The 23,862-nt window shown below is 43.1% G+C and overlaps 1 protein-coding gene across 1 annotated transcript in view; it reads right to left on the reverse strand.

Moving 5' to 3' along the window:
• The window catches only part of TMEFF2 (transmembrane protein with EGF like and two follistatin like domains 2), a 937,676-nt gene that overhangs the window by 444,950 nt on the left and 468,864 nt on the right, over positions 1-23,862 (reverse strand). The window contains exon 5 of the mRNA XM_078680410.1: positions 7,792-7,888. Within this exon, the coding sequence (XP_078536536.1) occupies positions 7,792-7,888 (97 nt within the window). The remainder of the gene's footprint in view (positions 1-7,791; positions 7,889-23,862) is intronic.

The following is a 23,862-nucleotide window of genomic DNA, read 5'->3' on the forward strand; positions in this document are numbered from 1 at the left end:
CACAACGCTGCGTTGCAGTGTTGTGATTGGCTTTGGGTTGCCTGGAAGCCTTCTTGCTCTGTTCCGGAGCGGAGGGATGAAGATGAGGGACAACTTGGAGAGGTGAGGAGGTAAGTTTTTTTTTTCCTTTACCTCCTTCACCCCCCTCCTTTCCCACCACCTTCCCCAATCTGTGCCAGCTGCCACAGGCTGAAAGCCCTGGCTTCAGACAGTGATTGACCTCTACAGACTGCGGTCTGGATCAAAGCAGGCTCCCCAGCTGACGTGGAGCTTTAGGAGCGACTGAAAATAATGCAGCAATCATTTGAAGACATTGAGCCTTCTGGGTCTAACAAGAAGCTGGGCAGAGAGATATTCCTGCCTCTTGGATCCGTGGCTGTAATCCCACAGACGGATGCTTGGAATACTGGGTGCATTGGAGGGTAGCAGTCTAAAAATCTAAATATTCTGCACCTTCTGTCCCAGCCTGTGTGCAGCAGAAAAATGCTGGTACCTGCTCTTTACTTTTGGTGCAAGACTGACAACTGACAGCCACTTTTAGTGATGCACATAGACTAACAGTAGCTTTCATGCCATAATTGCTCCTTTGGGCATTTTTGTCACTTTCTGCAGAAATGCCTACCTCCTGATCCACTTATCTAATTTTTTGTGTTTTTGTACATTTAATCATTAAAATTGTCATTGCTTTACCCATTGTTTTCGGAACTATGTTTTGTTTGCTGATTTTAATGTCGTATTGGGCTACTTAAATACCTAGCACACATCAGTCAGGTGAAAATCCTTCTGCTTTGTGGCATTGCTACTTTCTCGTCCAAACTGTATTCTACTTAAAGAGCCACATTGTTAGACGTCCTTAATGTGTACTCTCTTCAGTAAATTAACCAGAATCTCACACCAGAGAATTATTTTAATATGCAACTTGAAACAGTTGAAAACTTGATATATATGAATGGGGAATAATCTGTATAAAGAAACAGTAAACTACCAGAGTCCTTATGGCAGGAACGTCCTTCAAAGCATAACTTCACCCCTGGTGTTAGTTCTGGACAGGCATCATCTAGTAAGCTCCACCCGATAATAGCTATAAAGGGGAAAATAATAGGGCTTGCAACTAAATTCCCAGACGATAGATATGCTAGACACATAGCAGTAGACTCTCCTACAAAACGTGACTGGTTATCTTCTAACTGTGGCAGTGATGAGCAAAGATCCCTCTTTAATATTGCGCCGATTCAAAAAGTGTTCTGATTTTAAGAAATATCTCATTGTTTGTAGTTGGCTTTTTCCCTTACCATGTGCCTACCCTCTTATTTTTAAGCCACACCTCTTTGTCTTCCTTTCTTTTCAAGTTATCCTATGTACTTTGTGTGTTTTTATTAAAGCTGTAAAGAAACGCCTATCTCACATACCCTGAAGTGCATGCACCCTCTCCCTGCAGGAGGTGTTTCCCACAGCTCACAATGCTATTTCTTTTTCTTTAAATGTCATTTTCAAGCATCCTTTCTCTCACTAGCCTCCTGATCAGGATATACGCTCAGCTGAAGGGAACACATGGTCCCGCCCACTCCAGTGCCCTCTGCGGCTTGTAATAGGAACAAACCCTTCTTTTCTGTCTGTGGCTGTAAGCTCGATGCTAACTTCAATTAAAACAGCCGTCACTATCGGCGTTTCTACGGCATTAATTATATATTTCAAACGCACATAAAATGCACTTACACAACAGTTCTCAATGGTTTCTTTTACGAAGTCCCTAATAGGTATGATTCTGAAATAGATTCTGAAGCAGAGTATGCTCGCACTGTAATAAACGATACATCAATTACATGTCATAGTTGCTGTATTCTTAATAGAAAAATGTCAATTAATTCCATGCAATCGCATACATACCGTTTCGGAATTAGTCAGGGCTGGGTTAACCATTAAGTAAAAAAAGCAGGTGCTTGGGGCATCAAGGGAAGGGGTGCTCCACAGTAATGTTCCATTGCCGGATTTACCATGGAACACATGGTGCAAAACTGCAAGGTGCAGCTGATCCGATAAATAAAGTGGAAGTATACAAAAATAAACATTATACTCCATAATACTGTAAGTTTTATTTTCTTTCTAAAAGTCAAATTTTATTCTATAGTTAATTATTGTTCATATTTTGAATTAGATATATATTGAGGCACCAACATTTCTTAAGTGCTTAGGGCCTTTAAATATCTTAACCCGGCTCTGGAATTAGTGATGGTGAACAGAGGGAAACAATGCTCATCTTTTATAACAAGTCTATTTTGACGGTTCCCCTTAAAATCCTATTCCTCCCGTCCACTTCATGGTCACTTATTAAATTAAAACGTGTCTTAGTGGCACAGCTTTTAAGCTTGTACCTGATGCCTATAGCACATTGAGAGGAAAGACTGATGGGTGCAAGGAGCATTCTCCTTCTGCACCCTGCACTGTGCATCACTCACAGCAATGTGTCAGCTGGAGACACTTGCCTCAAAGAAATAACACTGATATCTCATAGCCAAGTAATCCACCAATCTCATCAAAACAAATGCATGAATATAAGGACATACTGATCAACCATCTCTTCATATGTGTCTACATACAATGGCACATTAAGGTTAACTAAAGAGCGTGCACATTAACCATCTCCTCATATGGGTAAAGAATGGGGTTGATTTTGCTGTGACCACGAAAAGAGGGAGAGCTTAGTGTCCACTGGAGGGTAGGCCAACTGGCCCCACTCTAGAAGGACCCTGGCAGCCATAGGCCAGTAAAGGGCCAGTTTAGGTACGCTTCACATCGTGTTTCGATTACGCACCTTCTTGCCTGTAAGTACTGGAGAGTAAATAGGGCACAGTAGCCATGGGAAAGCCTCGCTAAGAGGCTGCCCATGAACTGTGTCTCCCTGTGTGTGACATGGGCAGCCACAAAATGTGTATAGGCTGACATGAGTGTGAGTGCTGGAGACAATGCGCAGTGGTGGAGTTGGGACACTGGCTGCTTTGTTATGCAAGAATCCCCATGATGAAAATACAAGCATGGTACTTCTGCTCACTGCTCATCAGTCAGGAATTATGGGTACCAGAACTTGACTGTACATTTACAGAGGGACATTTTCTACTCGTAAAGGTGCAGCCGCTGTTTTTCAAATCTAGCCTGATGTGCCCAATTGACAAAAATGCAGAAATATATGCATCATAAACATTTACCGCTATTCTGAAGACCGCAGATGTGTACCTGGGAATATAAGTATGTTCAGGGGCGTAACACAAGCGGTGCAGGGGGGCCTCAAGCTCCAGGGGGCCCCATCAGCATAGCACTCTGGCTGCAGGGCTCCTGATTGAGCCTGGAGGGTCGCCCCCCGAGCTGCCTTGCAGGGAGGCCCCCTCAAGGTTCGTTACGCCAGTGAGTATGTTGTACATTTCTTGGGATACAACTACTCTTTAGTAGGTATTACTGCCATGGTTCACAGTTCAGAAAAAAAGCAGAAAAATGTGTTCCCAAAATAGGCATTTGCACATTACACATTTTCCCATTTTCTCTGCCAACGGTTTCTGTATCCTTTTAGGGAGGAACCATCCCCTACACTCCCTGAAAAGATGGGACTGCTTGGCGTACGACTTAGGTGACGTGTAAAAAACATTTTGAAAGATTGCCAATACCTACACCACGTTCCCAGCAGTTACATTCCTGCCCTTTCACTGAGAATAACCCCCAGACACCCCTAAACCAAAGCTTTTGACTGGAAAACATGCCCTCTCGTTGTACTGTCTGCAGCAGTAAGTGGGCTTTGTAGTTGCAAATTCCACAAATCTAGATTCTTTTAATCAGGATTTGAGAATTCTTACAGCAAGTTCAAATGCTACGGTGAAAAGCTGCATTCCATCTCCATTGGTAGGGCCCACTCTTCTCAGAGTCTAGAACACCCCAAGCTGTATTGTAACCCTGCCTCCTTTTCTTAAAGAAATGGATGGCTCAGCTTCTGGAAGCTCTCCAACAATTCATCTGCTTGAGGAAAGTCATGATCTGTCCTCCGTTCTGGACACTGGCTTTGACAATATGAAGTACATTACAAGAGCCATACTAAACTTCTACTTGTAGAATGGGTTCTAGCCATCATCAATGTCAAATGAGCACTTCTAGTACACCATAACTCCAGGACCATAAAACGACTCTATTGATTTATGAGCCCAATTGCTCCTGTTTTTTCCAGTGGTCACTTGATGGTGTACTTAGTTTTAAGATCGAGCCTCGACCTTTTGTATCTCTTCTGTGGGCTTTTGGCAGACACACTGATTGCCATTGGCTGCTATCTGTGGGATTTGGAAATACTAGCCTGTTATTGGTGCCTTTGTGAACATGTCCCTCCTGTGTGTTCATAATTCCCTCCCTGGCGATTTCCCTAGGAGAATATTTTAGTTGGCCATGACAATGTACATCATGTGATGGCCTCTTCTCCCTCCTCCCTTATGGGCACTGCTGCCTTATAAATCGCTTGGTTCCCTCCCACCTCGCTGCTACCAGCTGCACGGGTCGTGCTCCTTGTTGCACCCCAACTATTATAAATGCTTGGGGTGCAGCTTTTCCACCTACATGTTTTTAATCAATTGTAACATACATAAACTCTCAGCACGGTGCCCATTTCATGCGTGCCGCACCTTATTGTTTACTTGTTGTAGTAAGCGCTCGTGTTTCCGAGGTCCGACATCCCTTTAATTCGGTAAATTCCTTTGCTGATACCAGACTTTTCATTTTGGTGTTTCCTTTCCCACGGTCATTTGTTTTCATATCTGTTCAGCAGATCTGCAGGAGATGGGGGACCCAAATGTCTACAGAGCAGCTGCGCAGAATATCGTCCGGAGCCCCAGAAGAGTAGGTTGGCACTCTGACATAGTAGAGGAAGCATTTAATATGGGAGGGGGCACACAGAGGGTCGGAATAAAATGCTTGATAATGCACCTGTATATTAGGTTTTTCTAAAGCTGTCCCTTTTTAAATGTTTTCAAAGAAAGGCGGGCTTCGAGGTTCGCTTTCCCACTTAGTCCAGAGTTTCAGCGAGTCTGGCTATATCTGTCTGGTTATCTGTCTTCATTTCTGCCTATTGTAGGCGTTTGTCGCTAGGCTGACCTCTTAGGAAGAGTTTTTGGTGTAAGCATGCTTCATCAATCAGCATAGCAAGTGTCAGCGAGGGGCTCCAGCACCCACACTGAGAACCTGACAACTCTCAGCTGAAGTGAGAGTAGGTACAGTATACACGCAACACGTAGATCTTACCCAAAATGTTGTGTTTTAATGACTTTACAGCCTTTGTCTGTTTTTTCAAGATTTATGATTTTAACTCATGTAAATGTGTAATTGATTTCCCTATCTAACTACAACAGTCTGTGATGGCTATTATGGGCCATCGCCAACAATAATTTAAAACGTAGTACACATGCTGGTGGAAACCTCAAGTTGTATTGCATTTTTATTTCTATTGCCCTTTGCAAGGCCCAAAGCATCATAGATGTTCTGAGTCAGCTGGGATTTTATCAAAAGGTGAACGGAGTAACTAGCTCATGTTACTTCTAACACACATGCATCTTTGATTTCATTATATGACTAATGTCTGGAAGTTGGAATGTTGAATTGGATCCCTGTAAATGCTATTGCTTTAAGTTGTGCTATGTTATCACCTTTTATATAGCGCTTTGTATCAGTATTATGGCACTGTAGCGCTTTTTTAGTCTCTGCTCGCTTACAGAGTCTTAAAACGTCATCAGTTGGTTGTATATGTTTGGTATTGGGCGCTTACAAGACAGATGTAGAACATTTAGTTTAGAGGAGATTTGTGTCTGTTAATGTGAAAGTAAAATGCCTTTCATGTAGATCCTTATGGGAATTCTGAGTGTGATGAAGGAGTTTGCCCTTTAGCTGCTTAGCACGCATGTAACTGTGTAATTCCATATGGAAAATGATATGTCACTGTGATCCAAGCATCCCATGTCTGGACTTAATACAGGCCGTTGCATTTATGTACAGCGCGATGTTGACCCTATTCAAGGGTGCCAGTGCATTTGATCTAGCTGCACAAACAGACTACTACACAGCGGAAGAAATCTTCAGCCAGGTGAAGAGTGGCAGTTTTAATTATAGCTACACGGTGCCTCTTACTTTTTATTTTTATGTATTTTAGGTAGATTAGTTTTCTGTTCTCATATATTTATGAGATCACTGTGTTGCTGAGATTAGCAAGTAGACGCAGAAGGAACTGTGTCCTACCACTTTTACTGTTAAATAGATGAACTGCATTTTGTAATAATGCTTACATTTTCGGTACCTTCCTTTTTTTATTTTTAGCACACCTCTTATGTATTACACAATGCAGGCTGTGCTTTGCTCACATACCGGATGACAACTGAAGCTGTGCCTCGCTGATGGGTCTACAGGGCTCGGCTGTGGTATGGTGGGCTGTGATGACACCCCAGTGTTCATCAGACGCTCCCCACTCTACACAACCTTCAGACAGCGCAGATCACAGGGTGAGCACCGTGTGCTAGTGTCCACTTTAGGCCACAGTAGTCTTTGTAAGTCTGATGCCACTCTGATCGCCCCTTGTTTTCTTTCCACGAATGAGAGAGATCAGTGTGGGTAGAATGGGATTGCACCATCCTCCGATGACAAGACTCTGCCTTTATGAATCATAATCTGGAGGCTTAATTACACATTTTGGAATTAACAACTATATGGTAATATAGCATGGCAGATGCAATCTAACCACCAAGAAAGACTAAAATCTGTTCTGTTTTCTACAGCAGTCTTTCTTTGTGTCACATGGGTCGCTCTAAATAAAATGTGTTGATGTCTTTTTACAACACCCCTTATACAAGTGCAGGACAAAGAACATATAAATGTTCCGCATTTGATATGAATGCACACAATACTGCACTCTATAAACTCCAGAAACTATATGCGACCAACAAAGCAAACCCTCAGACATCAGGGGTCCACATTGTCATAAAGATAAATACGTTCAGGGAAAAGGGGAGGAAAAATACAAATTAACGAAAAGAAATGGGGACACAGGTGCATAAAACTGAGAGCAGGAATGCTTAGTGAACCAGATGAAGGACTGACAAAAAACAGGGTCATGATTAAAGAGAGAACAAAAACGTTCCAAGTGACGTTCTGCTACAGTATCGATTAATTACACTTAACCAGTGTTTTTTTTTGTTTGTATTTGCTTGTGGTGTGTAATGATGTATTTGTGTTTTATTTGTTATGTGCCGGCTTGATAAAAGAAACATTTGCAGCGGCGTAAATACACTCCACTCCAATATAAACCACATGGGTAAAAGACATGGTCATTTAAAACGGCAAAGCCTCTAACAAATTGGTCTCACAAATGCGAGACCAATTTGCATTGCAAATGCTTGTTTGTTTTGTTTCTCGTTACACTTGTTTGTCTCTTCCATTTCATAGTACCTTTCTGAGAGTGAAGTTATAAGCTCAGCCACCGAAAAGAGAGCCATGCCATACCTGTGGGACCGTAGAGATCTTTGAATAAGCTTTCGAATACTTTTATCTGGGTATTTTGGCATCTCAGTTTACAAACTTAAGCCTCTAATTTTTCTTCCACCTCTGTCTTGACAAAGGAATCCACATATAAGGTATTTAGTGAATTATATAATAAAATGTAATTGCAGCAAACTAAAACACATTGGAAATATATTTACATGCACCATGATGTGATAACCAATTGAAGACAATAGGTGTACAAATAACTTCTCATTGTAGATAATATTTGTAATTAATTACCAAACATCTTCAGCATCTTCGTCACACTCTGCTCCAAACTGGCAAATGTCACAAGTAGATGTTTCATTCTCGCTGGTTTCCCCGGATCCTTCACTGCCTGCATGAAACCACAAAACAAGAATGTGAGCTTGGAAGTTCGAAGAGTTCCAACCGTGGGCATTGGAGCAATCACATCAGATTAGAACACTAAGGAAGTTGCAGATTTGATCATGTTATTATCACATGTTCATATGCTCTCCAATACCAAAATGTAAAATAAAAGAAGACACAATGTTAGATGTTAAGTCTAGTCTTGTCCGGGCTTTGATGTTGGTACTCCTCTTTCTAACCTTAGATTTGAATTTCAAAACGTATTTCTAAATTAACCCCATTTGGCACAATTGGATGCACCACACACAACCCTTCTCCTTTACAATCTGACAACTTCAGTCGAAGGGATTCTGAAGACAAGACATTATGTTGTAAAATGAACAAAAATCCCTGTGGAAATCGCTATTCGATTAGGTGCATACATTGTTACATTATGTAGAAAGTCTAATGTGTTAGCAGAGCATCAGATTGCCTCCAGAGGATGAAAATTAGAAGACAGCAGTGATATGTGAAAGGCGAAGATTACTGTTGATAGTGGAAAATATGATGTGGAAAAATATAGTTATTAAAAATAAGTAGCTACATTGCCTCCTGTTACATGCTGCATTCTACCATACGCAGCTCCTGTTCTGAGGGAGATGTGGGTCAGTGGGGGTGGTGTGGCTCCATGAAGTACTAAAATGTGCAGTGGGAAAGTAATAGGGATTTAGGAACAAACCCCCAAGCTCTGGTCTTTCAAGTACGTTATGAATTTAAATTCATACTCTGGGCACAAACCGCAGTTTGTGGCTGGTTAAATTAATTATGCAAAGAAAGCAGCAAAGATGCTCATGAGGGTAGGGTGTGTGAGCAGAGTGCAACAGGCAGTTCTCAAGATATTCTCTGATCTTCAAATGCCAAAGGTGAATATGGAGGCATGGTCCTTAACATACTCACATCCTTTGGCATAGGAGCTGGAAGGACAGCATTGAATGAATTACTCTAAATGATCTGAGAGATGACTACTGCAAATCTTAGTACATCACGAGTGTTAGAAAATCTATCCACAGCTATAGTTTGAAGAAAGCTGATCCACCTAGTCATGATGTTGATTTGTAGTCAAAGGGACAGGTCCAACCCAATGGTAACACCAAGATTGCTTATCAGGTTCATGGTGGTGACGGGGCACTACAACTCTGCCCCTTTTCAAAAGGCAGGGATGTATGGACTGAGTAGGAGAATGTCAATAGTGGGAGCAGCAAGGCGGCTGACTGATGGCCTCTGGTCATTCACGCTAGACTTTGCACTTAGCCAGAGGTGTAATAGTGATGTGTTTGAACATGAAAACTGATACAATTGGCTAGAGGAGTGATGTTGTGTCCTAGTGACTGGAACTGCTGGCTTTTGTATTTTAGGATCCAGTAGTGAATCCTGACTTCGGCCCTTGTCTCCACATCGTGTGATTCTGGGCAAATCATTTAATTTCCCTATGCCTAAAAACATAGGTGTGAATTGTATTTGTGCAATCCCCACTCGATGTACGTGATCTTGTAAATCATCCTCCATTCCTCCAAATAATGTACAGCGCTCCTACACTTTCAAGTTGAGTTTGCGTTATGTGTACACCAGTACATACATTTTGGCAGTGAATAATCATGCCTCATTGGATGTTCCACCATCTGATAGATTTGCTGATGATGTTTGTTTTCTTCTAAACTGAATAGTTCAATATAATTTTCTAAATGTTAAAAGTAAGGTATTATTATTTATTTTATTATTATTTACCATTTATTAAGCGCAATCCCTTGGGGAATCTCTTGGTGCCGCAAAAACAGTCAAAGATTAGCGAAGCACAGTCCAGTTAGAGGTTGAACAGCCAAGTTTTAGGAAGTTTTCTAAACTGAACTAGGCTAGAACAGTCGCAAATGAAGAGTGGCCGCTTTTTTCAGTGGTAGGGTGCCAGAAAGGAAAAGGCGCGAACACCCAGTCTGGTTTTGTTAATACATTTGGGACACAGAAGTAACTGGTCACGAGATCTCAGTAGCCGGGTGGGAATATATGGCTAAAGTTTATTTTTCAGATAGGCTGCAAGGTATTACAGACCAGAAATAGGAGCTTGAATTGGGCACTTATTTTAATGGCAGCCAGTGGAGCTGGCGCAATGGAGTTTCTGATGGAGATTTTGGAGTGAGGTTAACGGCAAAGTGTGTCGCTGAATTCTGCACCACCTACAACCTGTAAAAGAGACCATCATTCATACTGACCATTAAGGCGTTTCCATAATCTATTGATTTAGAAATGGGCAATGTAGGTAATCTCTGACATGTTAGCTGATATCTATCTATCTATATATCTATCTATCTATCTATCTATCTATCTATCTATCTATCTATCACCTATATTACATACAGTTTTCACTCAAGAAGTATAGGTAACATTTCTCCGATTCATTTTTTGTGTCAGAATCGAACAAAGCTCTATGTTGCATGCCCATGGCTGGAGTTCTTCATTCAAGCCATCAGTACAATTGCTTGTGTTGCTTTTACGTTTACCAGCATTACTGCTTTAACATTCATTTTGAAACTGTGTTGAGTCCTCCTGACTATCTACTTTATTGCTTGATCCCCCACTGTGGAGATGAGAGGCTTGATAAAGACAGGCGGCTTTGAAAGAGCTATTTTCTCCACAGCTCCTGCTGCTCTTCAGCTGTGGGCGCTCACCAGATGGGGCTATCTTGCAAGGTGCTCCATCAATTTTCATCCTTCCCGGAGTAGCTTTTACTTCCCTCAGTGCAGTGCATTTAGTTCTAATAAGACTCTGATACCATCACAGATCAAACATCATTTTTTGTGTCAACATTAAGGGCCATAGGATGATCCCGTTCCGCGGCAGAGCATAGGCACATCAGCAGGCCATGCTGTAGTATATACCGAAACTAAATTGCTTATAATGCATTCTAACAATCAATAATCATGCAGGTTATTGCATATGCTGTAGATTCAATAGCCTGAAAGCATAGAGTAGTACTTGCAGTTCCATGTTCCCAAGTTGCGGTCTATGCAGCTCATTCCCAATTTTGGGCACATACTAAGTTAATGTACACGCTGTCGACAAGATGACTTTTTTGCAAAAGTGGTGCATGTCCCGTTATGCACCTCTGCACAGTTGCAGAATGAGACAGTACTAGGACTCCTGATTCAGTGTTAAGAAACATTGGAATCCACACTACACAGGATCACTACCGCAAACAATGATTTTAGAATTAATTGTCAGTGGTTTACAGCACTTTGTCGTTGCCCTATTACAAAATGTGCTGATTGGTCAAACAATATCCCCCAGTTTTGTTCCACCTCAACAAATCCCAGCAGCATGCACACATACCGGACCCTTACAAATAAACCAACGCCTTGGACTGAGTAGACCTTCCTCTTCAGTAGCACCGCCCCTTAAAAGGCTAGCGCTGTGAACAGGTCCCCTGCATCATAGCGGTGGCAGGAGCCTACTTTGACATCTCAAGAAATTAACAAAATACTCAACAAGGAGCATTTATTTGTTCTTAGAGCAATGACATTGAGCCTGGAGAAGCAGTGGTAGACATCTTTAAAGGCACAGTAAACTATTCAACTACTCAACGTCGGCTAGCAGTCACAAAATTGGAGGCTTTATTGAAACCATTTGAACATTAGAGCATTAATTGATTCTGAGCATCTAATCTACTGAGCTTTGCAGATATTCAACGAAAAATTAAGGACACAAGTAAGAAGCCCCATGTGTAGCATTAGTAAATACAGTAAAAAATGAGGCTTTTGGGAATTTGTTTCGTAAAAGTGCTCAAGTTTGTGCATCCAACTTACAATATACACTTCCTTATTGAACATTTTTGTAAAGGCCTTCAGTTAGTATGTTTGTAATGAGTCTGGATGTATTTTCAAGATACTTCCCAGATTTCATATCCTTATGTTTTTTAATGTCTTCATGTATAGCATATACATATTTTGCACATTATGAACATTGTGAGAGGGTATTCCTCCGCTACATTGATGTGTCACTTAATCTGGGAACTACATTGATCTGACCACTGCGTCGACATCCACTACATCACGGGCCACTACATAGACTAATGTAAGTAATACAAATAAATTAAAGGAATTAAATTAAGGATAAGTGCTAATTCAAATGGTTCATTGAATAAAGTAAGAATAGAACATATGGTTAAATAAAAATATAGAATGAGTCATGGGGTTTCCCCCTCGAGATGCATACGGTTAATTAAAAAAGAAATAATATATCACTCTAAAGAAGGGTAACATAATTCGAATTACCTTAAAAAAAGGAGTATTTGAGATGCAGTTAGGAGGTTTTCCTCTTGGGACATCATATTACCGTTTTCTAGGTTTATTCAGGACATTAACCTTCATTTTAAGTACTATAACATGATTAATGTTAAATTGAGACCAGCTATTAAATATATTAAAATAAAAACTAACATGTTTATGGTTTAGTGTTAGTATTAGTGTATGAGTAGTGATTATACCGTATAAATTGATTAGAATTAGATATAAATGAAAGTTTATTGTTAGTAATATGATCAGGTCGAGCTTGAATAATATCCTTGCTTAAATTTAGTTAGCAAAGGATTACATTTAGAGTACGAATTAGGGTTAGTGAAATTAATTCAATAAAAAGTGAATTAAATTAAAATAAATTAAAAGCTTTACAAGAAGTCTTAGATTAAGGTAATGGATAAGCTAATATTTAATACGTATAAAGACAGGGTTCCAATTACAGTTCAAATAGATTAATTGATTAAAAAATAAGTACGAAAAGGAAATCATAAAGAAGTCAGAGTAGATGTAGAATCGATGTAGTTGGCATGAGGTAGTGATAAAAAACATTATATGGTTATCTTGACAAAGTAGACCTCGATTAAATACTGGTAACTGCAGGTCGATGTGGCAGAATATGTAGTGATATAAAAATGTTTAGAAGCTCAAATAAAGAAAAACACATAAAAACAGAACAGATTTACTATTTTCTACTACAAATAGCATAATTGATGTTTGCTATTGTGAGGAGCATACTGACAACTGGTGTGTTGTGAAGGAAAAGTCACCTGCTTGGTAAAGACGCGTACCCCTGCCCTGAGTGCCCAACTGTACTGTTGTCTGGATCCCTAATGCTGATTTTTTTTGTAATAGGCGAACAAGGATCATGAGTGTGCACCAAGACATAGACCTGCTCAAGAATTGTTATTTTGTTGAAACAGGAGGGGTGCCTACAGGGCTACCCTCATAGTGATGGACAGGGCCAGACTGGGAACTGAAAGCAGCCCTGGAAAATGTTGCCAGACCACCCCCGGTCTGGTGCATAGCGAGCGAGCCCGACCCCTATTAGAGGGATTCGGGGGATGCCTATTTCCAGTCCAGGGAGGACGTGGCTTGGCAGTTCGGGGTCAAGACTGATTTGCATATGGCTGAGTCCAAACTGGGGTGGGGTGGTGAGCAAAAGAACGATGGATTAAATCCAAATATTTGTGACTAGGACAAATGTTTGCATTGTTCAGTATTCCATCCATCAATGTTCCTTTGTCTTATTTCATTTGGAGCAACAGAAAGTGCACCAGGACTACATTTCCCAGAATTCCTTAGGGTATTGAAGTAAAGGCCAGAAGTGGAGCACTTTGCCCTTGGTGGCACAAAGTTATCTGATAACCCAAATCTAGAATCAAGTTGAATGGTCTATGGAACAGTCCAGCAGGCATCTAACAAAATATCAGCAACGTTTCAAATTGTACTTAAACCACTTTAGAGGTTGACATCCCTCAAACCATATTGCAGTCTCATTTTGATAACTGTCGGTTGGCGCCATTCCATGAGTTACTGTCCGTTATACATGTTTTCCCAGCAATCAACATTAAGCATATGTGGTCTTGTGGGTCTTCTGTTCCCATTGTAAGTATGAGCCTACAGGCCCTGCATGCATGGAACTGTTGAATTAAAACAGGGCCATTGGGATTATGTGATTGTGCACCTGCGATGATGTTCGCATGAATATAGATTGGCTGAATTTGCCACATAATATACAGATTTTAACAAAAAACATGTTTGTTTCTACCTCAAACACTTCAAAAGTTACTAAAAATGCAGCAAAATATATAGCGATGCAGTGGATGTCCCTTTGCAAGAGTTGACTTTATATTTGTGTTGCTTATTGCTATATTTAGGTGTTAAAATGTTTAAATGGTACTACTGTGGTGCAACGAAAGTCCAGACAATGTTAAAAAGTTGGAAAATGACAAAATAATGAAGTAATACTATCACAACATGTGCCACATTATGCTGCATAATTTGACTTTCTTGCCGCATAATTTACTCAACCCTGTCACATAATTTGGACCTCAACTGCCAGATAATTCCAGTGGCTCTGATTAAAACCCAGAAATAGCTGCAAGGTGTCCTCAGTAAAGCAGGAGTTGACAGCTCTATGCACTAACTCACAGTCTCTCAGGCCTGACGACGTCCTGTTGTAGTATGACACATGATAAACACCAGGGCTGTGTTTTACATCCTTTTCCTTGCCAGTTTATACAGTCCATGGTTGTCTTTGCAATCTCATGTTTGCAGTCACAACACATTTTCAAAGTATAACAATGGAACACTGAATTTTTCCGAGACTATGTGACAGTAACCCATGCAGGCCAGGTTTTTTCTTTGCATTCTGGGACTTGTAGCCCTGTTCATCCCATTATAGAATCGAGTCAAAAAGTTCCAAAATGCAATGAAAAAAGGCTTCTCTGCTTGTACTGCTCACACATGGACCTGAGAAACTCGAGAGTTCGGTCAGAATGGGCAGTACGACATGTGGTAGGTGAATTCTCACGTATTGAATCTATTTTCTCACGCCGTTGCGGTTCATCTACAGATGAGCAGGTCACAGATACTGATAACAGTTCCACAGGCTTGGTTGAAAAATGCCATTACGATTTATGAACCTTCAGGACTTAATTTTGGATTTATTAAGTCCTCACAGTCAGGGTTTAAGAACAGTATTTGTTAATAGTCCGTTTCTGGAAGCTAAGCAACTGCACAGCGTCCCGCTAGTCCTCCAAACACAAGGCTTTCGGCCCATTTTGGTATTCCCACCACTAGCACTAGTCATTCTGGGACTTGTAGTTTCAAGATTTCCGTTATAACTGTGGGTGATAACATGCTTAGCGTTATATTGACTGAAAAATCAGTACTGTCTGAAATGTGCAATCGTGACTGGATGCCTCTTAAAATATGTGCTATTTAGCCCATAAGAAGGTAAAAGTAAATCACCTTTGACTCTTTCAGCAGAACACTGAGCTTTCGAACCCCAGAGAGATCAAGTTTATTGAAAGTTCTATAGATAGAAAATCTCTGTATACTATTTTTACACATTACTCTCACTTGGTATTTATCATGGGATCTCACAAAGATGAGAGGCTGGGTTGGCCCTGCGTAGTGCACCAGTTGACTCTGTTTTACTGGCACACAACCTGTTTACTATAGGGTCCCGCTTTGCATCCATTCTTTTCAGATGCGTTAGTCCAATTGATTCAAGTGAACTGCACAAAGATTGAGGCTCCTCGAACACAGATTTGTCAACTGAAGGCCCCAGCCTAGAAACAGGGGATTGTAGAATGGGTGATAGAATGATCTGATAATTTTCCTATCCCCTGATTACCAGATCTCCAGCCTATGGCCCGCAGATCACAGAAAAGCCTTGACAATTACACAGTTAACACACTGAGCTATCTCACCATTAATTGGAGTAAACAATAGTACGAGCCTTGACGGACTCTGCCTATGGGAGCACATGGATTGGCTGCCTTACACGTGCATGCTCATAAAATAGCGTATCCCCGAACTCTGAAAATGCCAGTTGGGTAATGGTATAATAAAGCAAAAAAGGCAAAGTACGGCTTCTACAAAGTTATGTTCCTGTAACCAAGAACCTCTAACGTAGCTCTGTGGTCTTCACGCCTGCTTCAGGGATCTGTGTGCAATCTGTAGGTAATACTAACTCAGCATTTTTTATCTTTTGATGTCTACAAAAAAGTCAGAGACAGTGACATTAAGCACAACCAGGCTGGCTGGGCCTGGTTGTGCTTAATGTCACTGTCTCTGACTCATGCAGTCGGTCTGACACGGCCAAAGCGGCCCCAACAACAGAACCGGCCTCCTGTCCCAAAACCGGCCCTCACCCCATCCAGCCTACTGGGCGATTGCCTGGTGCCCGGGCTTACCTGTTCTGCCCTGGTGATGGAAAGCTACAGCTTCACCATGAATTAAGCAGCACGAGAATGGTTGTGGTAGCATACCCGTTTAGTGATCAGTAGAAGTGAACACAAACCTTTTACCCTGTGTCACTGAAGAGAGGCCTTTAGTCTCTCTCATCTTGTAAATGTTAAACAGTTGAGTGCTTTACTCACCTTTGGCCTACATCAGGTTAATGTGGAGTGCTGCTTAGTGCAGGAGTGGTGACTCTGCATGGTCATATGTGTGCCTGCGAAAGGCATAATACAGTTAAAGAGCAGTACTGTGTAGTACATGTGGGATTAGTGTATGTGTTGGGTGTATGCATGCCTGTTAGGAATACATGATATGACAGATATAGTGCTGTGTAGTGTGTGAACAATGGATGCATGTGCTGGGTGTATGTGTGCTTGTGTGAAGTACAATACTTGAAGGGTAGAGTATTGCGCAGTGCACAAATAGTGAGTGTGTTTGTTCTGCCAGTGTATAAGTGTCTGTAAATAACTCACTCTGGTTAACCCCTCCCGTGCTCATGACGAGCTCAGCTCATCATGAGGCATGGTTGCGCTGTGCGACACGCGTGGCGCTCACATGCAGGGCTAATTCCCCCGCTGTGCTGAGCGTTCTGAGAAACGGGCGTGGTCATGACGAGCTGAGCTAGTCATGAGCACAGCGCCACCTTGCAGCGTGATGAGCTGAGCCCGTCACAAGCACCGTGGCGCTGCGCGCACCCCCCATCCTCCCAGCGCCGCGGGGGAATTAGCTACGTGGCGAAGGGGTTAAAGATAGAAAATCTTCTGTGCTGAACAGTGTGTGCAGATTGAGTGGGGGGAGTTGTTTTTCACCGCCGCCACCGCCGAGAGTCACGAGAAGCAGCTACAGGCTCCAGCCGCCACCGCCAAGAGTCTTGAAGGGCACAATCACCGCGCCGCCGCTCCGGGGACTCCAGCACCCGACAGGCCTCGCGGCGGCGCGCAGGCAGTGACGCCAGACGCGGGGAGCAAGCGCCAGGAGGCGCTACAAATTCCCCGACCCCCGGCAGAGCGGGGGAGTTGTTTTTCACCGCCGCCACTGCCGAGAGTCACGAGAAGCAGCTAGAGGCTCCAGCCGCCACCGCCAAGAGTCTTGAAGGGCACAATCACCGCGCCGCTGCTCCGGGGACTCCAGCACCCGGCAGGCCTCGCGGCGGCGCGCAGGCAGTGACGCCAGACGCGGGGAGCAAGCGCCAGGAGGCGCTACAAATTCCCCGACACCCCCGCCTCGCGGGACGCCCGGGGCGAAGCCCGGGCAAAGGGCGGGCCCTCTACGGCCCTCATCGTCACGAGGAGGCAGGGGCAGGGCCTGAATCGCTGAAGGAATTATTACCACAAGTAAGATATATGGTTTTAAGAGTCCCCTATCAGATTTTATAATCGCATAAAAGTGAGTTTGTGTGTATATTGTAAACATGTCTACAAAATCTAAGGAAGCCCCGCAAAACACTCTTGACAATTACCTTGTCCAAACTGTGAAAAAAATAAATACGCAGAGGAGAAATTCTTTGGGGTTGAGCCAATCCCCAGACCTACGATGTCTGTCCCCCTCTGCATCTATTCTGATTGATGACACCATTTTGCAGGAAGCTCATCATGAGGGATTAATTAGTGGCCCTATTTCTCAAGGAACAAGTGGCACACCTGTTAACGTAGTCCCGGCCACTGAGGTTTCCAACGTAGAGGCTGAGAGTGACATTGACATTGACTCCGATCAGGAGAAACAGACTCGTGTCTCATCTGACGAGCAGACACCCAAAGGGCGTGCCACCAGGCCAAGACGATTATGCACCAAAAACCCACCTAAGCAGGGTGGACCACGACCGGGGATAAGAAGGAAGAGGGCTATTAACCCAAAGCCAAAGCAAGTGAACATTGTGGAGGACAAACAAAATCATACATCTGAGGATGCTTTTTTTGAAAGGATTGCCGACTTTCTTGAGTTAAAAATCAACGCTATTGTTAAACCCCTAATATCAAAAATTGACAAACTGCAAGCGGAGATTAAGAGATTGGGTGGACTCCACACTACGGTTGCACGTGGGGTAGAAAACATAACTATGTTAGTCACAAACCTGAGTAATAACACAGGGGGAAATGTGGTCAGAGAGGCTGTAAGTGATGGCGCAGGGATCCAGTTGTCAGATGAGAACTTACCGCCCCATCCACCAACATCGGCTGTTAACAGTGAGGGTCCTCTATTAGTCAACATTCCAACAGATAGAACCCCCTCTGTCTGCTTCCCCCCAGTAAATGCTCACTCAACGGACCCCCTACAATTTATAGTTGAAGCCACACCAGTGGTTTTAGTTTTAGCGAATGTCCCTCCTCTGGAAGGGGGAACAGTGGAAAGCCCCACCTCTCTCACAAGCAAGGCTTTGCACTGGTTAACCAGTAACATGCGGTTAGCTCCAGGGGGAAAGTACCATCTGGCAAGCGTAATTAAGTCAGCAACTAGGGTCCCCTGGCTGGGAAACCGGCCGAAAAAGTTTAAAGGGGACTGTGTGGAAGTGAGCTTTTCAAATCAAGACGTCCTTCCCAATATTCTTGCTAACTTATTCCCTCCCCAACGCAGACAGGGTACTGTTGTTCCCTTAACCTTAAAGTTATTTTATGGTGAACAGCAGAACGTTACCCACCCAAGGACTCCCGCGCCAGGGTGGGATAGAAATTGGGATTCAAACCTTAGATGGGGGCAGGACACAAGGCATAATGTAGCAGCCCATCATTCCCACTTAGCACAGCACAATCCTTTTGTAGAACCTCTTCAACTGTTTAATCGCTATGCCCCATTATCCTTCATGGATCAAAACGATTGACTCTCCCCTAGACAAGACAGTAATAGTGAGGGTCTTCCGCTTGCTCCAAGATCATTAGATCGGAACTCTACAGGTATTAGGGTCTGCAGAATTATGAGCTGGAATGTCGCTGGCCTCAGAGCCAAATTCAACGATAAGAACTGGTTGGAGATAATTAGACCCAATGACATTCTTGCTTTTCAAGAAACCTGGGAAACGTCAGACAGACTTGTTCTGGACGGCTTTTCCCATTTCTTTGTACCGGCAGTTCCTAGTAAAACAGGAAGGGCGAAGGGGGGCTTGGCTATATATATCTCCCTAGATATTCAAGGAAAGCCAAGACAGATTAAAACTAACTCAATAAATATCTTAGCGGTTGAACTAACTACACCAAACTCACAGCCCAGATTATTTGTTAATTTTTATAATTCTCCTGTCAGTCAAACCTGGAATGAGCATTTGGTAACTCTAGAGGAATTCCTGTCTACCCACAGTGAGAATAGTGTTCATGGGTTTGAGGTGATCCTTATGGGTGATTACAACATCCATCCATGTAATGTGGATTGCCATGTGGAACACGAGGATTTTTTCCCCTACTCCTCTACTCCGCATTTTGAACACTCACCACGTGGTGAGGCTTTGGAATCGCTCCTAGCAACTTTTAATCTTTATGAACCACATAGCTGCTATATAGGCTTGAGGTTACCAACATACGTGGGTAACAACACAGGCACAATTGTAGATTATATCTTTTTATCTTCTAGTATTCTGCCTGAAGTGCTCAATTATAAGGTAGAAACTTCAGTTTTTAGCTATCATAATGTGGAAAAGTAAATTTTGCCATGTTCTGTGTCCCTACGTGTCCCCCATCTTATGTTATGTGTGCATGATTAATATGCATATGTATCCCCCATGTTTGATTAAAGACGCAATTACAGTTGTGTCCATCCCTAGTATGCCAGTTCCCAGTTCTCGTGAATACTACGAATATCAGGCCTATGTAAAGTTACGTTGCCACGTTTCTCAGTGTGCACGTTATTTCATTGAAAAGTCCCCGTTTCTAGGCCTCAAAAGGGCCCGGACACCAGATTCAGCTCCTGTCTCCTGAGCCCTCGCTGAGGAGCGATACAGCCCCCACCTGTATCCTCGACCCTTCACTTACTTCCTGCCCCACAGTGCCCGGCTCGGCCTGGCTCTGCCTACGAGTCTGCCAAGAGTATGTTATGATTCTAGTTATCAGTTCAGCCCTCCTTCTCTGCATTCCTAAGCTACTGAATCGCATCAATAGTTTCCGTCATTGTCTAGCCTTTACGTCTCCATGTAGGAGAAATACTGCATTTAATGGTCATTTAATATTCTTCATCACGCACTACATGTAGAATAATGCATGCTCCAGTCTTAGAGTCTGTTAGCCTCTCCCCTCCTGACTCTTAGTTTATATCAACATGTCCTCTGAACATTAGATACTAGATAGGATTTAGGTACATGTCGCCCTGACTCTCCAGACTTCAGTCTCTGCTCCTAGCGCAGAGTTCATAGCCCCCAGCTTCTCCTAGTAACACGTCATTGTCAGTTTGCGCGCACCATTAGGTCAGAGGTCCCGGCTCCTTAGGTAGCCCCCTCCATGTTTCCGCCCCATTTATGACATATTCTGTTACGTTTACATCACATGTCCATGTATACGCCTCTTGTTACACCTACTTTCACCCTTATCTTTCGCGACTGCTATTGACCACACCCACTGCTCCGCCTACTGTATTCACTATAATGCAATTGTTTTAGTATATATATGTTGTACATTGTTATTAAAGTTAGCGCGCTCATTCCCTGTCCCCCCTGCAGGGCCCTGCCATCCTGTTCCCGTGCAGGTTGTCCTGTTCCTGTCCTTTATGCTGTATTAAACCTGCAAACTCCTACTACCTCGAATCTTGACTCTTATTTATTGAGCTATCTGTTATTGCTATGTCCAGTCAAACCTAGATCCGGTATTATTTATTTATATACCACATAATGGCGCCCGAATAGGGACTTGCCCTTTCCCCACGCGCCGGTGAAGCCACGCCGGCCCCCTGACCCTCTGCAGCCGTGACGGAACCATACCGTGCACGTGCAGATATTTCTGCTTCAAGTATCCCTCAGGCCCACGGAGGAGACGGAGGTGGCGGTCCAGCATCCAGACGAGGCGGTGGAGGAACGCGGCGAGTCCCGACCAGAGCCCAAGCCGAGAGTCCAAGGTCCGAGGTATCCGGAGGCCCACCCGTAACTGAAGTCCGAAGTTCGTCCGTCCGGCGTCGAAGTAGTCCAGTCCAGTCCGAGGCCTTCCGTTCTTGCTGCCCGGTGAGTACCGTTGCTGGGGTAGTATCTAGACAGGGTCAATCTAATTGACTCTGGTCCGTGGGGTTTGGTGGTACACAGACCCAAAACGAAGTGTCCACTTCGGTGGATGCGGGTCCTGACGTGTCTCTTTATGAGACCGGTAAGTTTCGTACTGTTTTAGCAGTGCATCTAGTTTCTGTTCTAGTCAGTTCTGTTCTCGAGAAGATTCATGTATTCTGTTTTCCGTATTCCAGGTAGTATTCTGTTCGAACTGTTATTTTAAATGTTCTTCATGTATTTTTAATGTCGTGATATGAAAGTGGTGTAATTATCGTGTTCATTGTGTATTGTATTGTGTCTAGATTACAGTTCAGTCATGCCCTTATTTTCTAAACTACGTCAGTTGAAAACTAGAAAAGGTCTGTTAGAAGCAGCAGTTCCTGTCCCGCCTAGGGACAGTCCAGGTCATTTTATGTATCAGAAGCATGGCATAAGTGCCATATTATATCTAGATTTATGGGTAGAGTACACCAAAGAGTTAGAAGAAAAGTATAGATGGCCTGTATCAGGCACATGGGATGCCGAGTGCATCATGCGAGTAGAAGAAGCATTATGGAAAAAGAAAGCCAGACAGTCACAGAAAGATGCCATCGAGTTATGGCGCAAAGAATCTCATAAAAGAACCGAAAAAGAAATTAGAAAGTCAGAACTAAGTAGAGAATCCTTAGAACGAGCCCAAGAAAGGGAACTAATCGAGATAGGTGAACGAGTTAAAACCGAACAGTCAGACAGACAGAGGAATGCCCTTATTAAGGGTATGTACCCTCTTCTTGCCGAGGGCTTGCCAAAAGCAACCCCGGAGGCATCCAGTAATTTTCCGCCACCATTAGTTCCGACCAAGCTACGTCACAAACCGACCGCAGCTGATATTTTCATCTCGTCCTACTTGGACGACACAGTCCCAGAATATGCAAATCCTGTTCCGCCAGCTCCTGTAAATAATGTAAATCCTGCTCCTCCAGACACCGGAGTACCTGCCACGGTACCCCCGGTCCAGCCCACATTACAATTTCCCGCCGCGCCAGCACGAAGAGTATCAGTCGACGATTCCAGTTTAGGGGCCGCAGGAGGAGGTCCTCCTGGTACCCCGCCACCACACCAACGTGTAACGTTAGTCGAGTTACATGAACGTGCGTTACAGCGTACGCCCAAATATAAGTCCGTTGCAGATATCCGACGAGCTCTTACTGAATGCCGCTATGATCCAGTTGCAGGTGATGATAGTACAGTTATATATTCCATCCGTGTAAGACGGGTGACCGGGTATTTGGACACCCTACCGAATATGAAAGAAGATCTAGACAGAATATATCGTTTCATCCGTACAGGGGATGATCCAGAAAGTATTGGCGAAGCCATGTCTCAAAGGAAAGCTGAGATCCAGCTCATGTTATTAAAGTTTCTGATTAATTGTTTAATAAGGGAACAAGATTATCCGACCAAAGATCCGGCCGAAATGAGAATCCTGACAAGGTGGAGTGATAATATAGCCGAGGGTAAGCACAGAACCATCAGTAGTATAGAGAGTATGTACAAGAGAATTCGTAAGGAAATAATAAAGTTACACGAACAACGCAAAGCAGCACAAGTAAGCGAGAAAGAAAATGACTCTTCTACAGAAGAGGTAGAGGACGAGAATCCCGCCAGAATAGCGTATGTAGGTAGAACTAGACTTCCCGACCGACATTCACGTCTAGACTACAAGAAAACTGTTCCTCATCCAGCACCAGAGCAAGGTTCTCTAGAACAAGTATTTCAAGCTACCGATCATATTCTGAAATCACGAATCGGTTATAGTGAATTAAGTACTATGCATGAACAAGAACTAGCCCGATCAGCAGTGCGATGGATTGCTGATTCTACCACTTTTCCAGATGAAATAGTGGCACAAATGTTTCTGAAACTGCCCCCAGCCGAGCAACGACTGGTGGGTATGTATATGATCCAACACCTCATCACATAGTATGAGGGTCAACATTCTGATCCAGGTCCGTTACATGATGTCCTGAACGAGTTACTCCAGTATAGATGGAAAGGTCTAGGTACCGATTTAATTAGTGTCATTCTAGAACAACGCCACAAATATAGAACGTTCCTGAACCCGCATTTTGTTCATGTCTCACCCCCAGAAAGTAAACCGTTTTACATAGACAGACAGAATCCGTTACGAGAAGTACACCCAGTTAGGACAGCGGATGGTGAAATGCAACAAGTGTTTGTTTACACCCCGATTACAAAGATGGAACTCTTAGAGATGAAGAAATTAATTCCCTGTCATGACAAAGATCCAGCAGGGTTCCACCGAGAATTAAAAGACATGCTCCGTATGGGAGAATACACGTATCCAGATATAATTAAAATGTTAAAGGTCCTGTTACCCGCAGGGGTATATGAAAAACTCAAGGAAAAAGAATGGGAGGTGGGAGAGAAAAAGATCGATTGGGCAGTTCTAGAAGCTGAAGATAAGATACGAGTACCAGGTACTGGTCTTGGAGAGAAATGTAAAGAATTACCTGA

This window comes from Lissotriton helveticus, chromosome 3_1, assembly GCF_964261635.1.
Source record: "Lissotriton helveticus chromosome 3_1, aLisHel1.1, whole genome shotgun sequence".
NCBI lineage: Eukaryota > Metazoa > Chordata > Amphibia > Caudata > Salamandridae > Lissotriton > Lissotriton helveticus.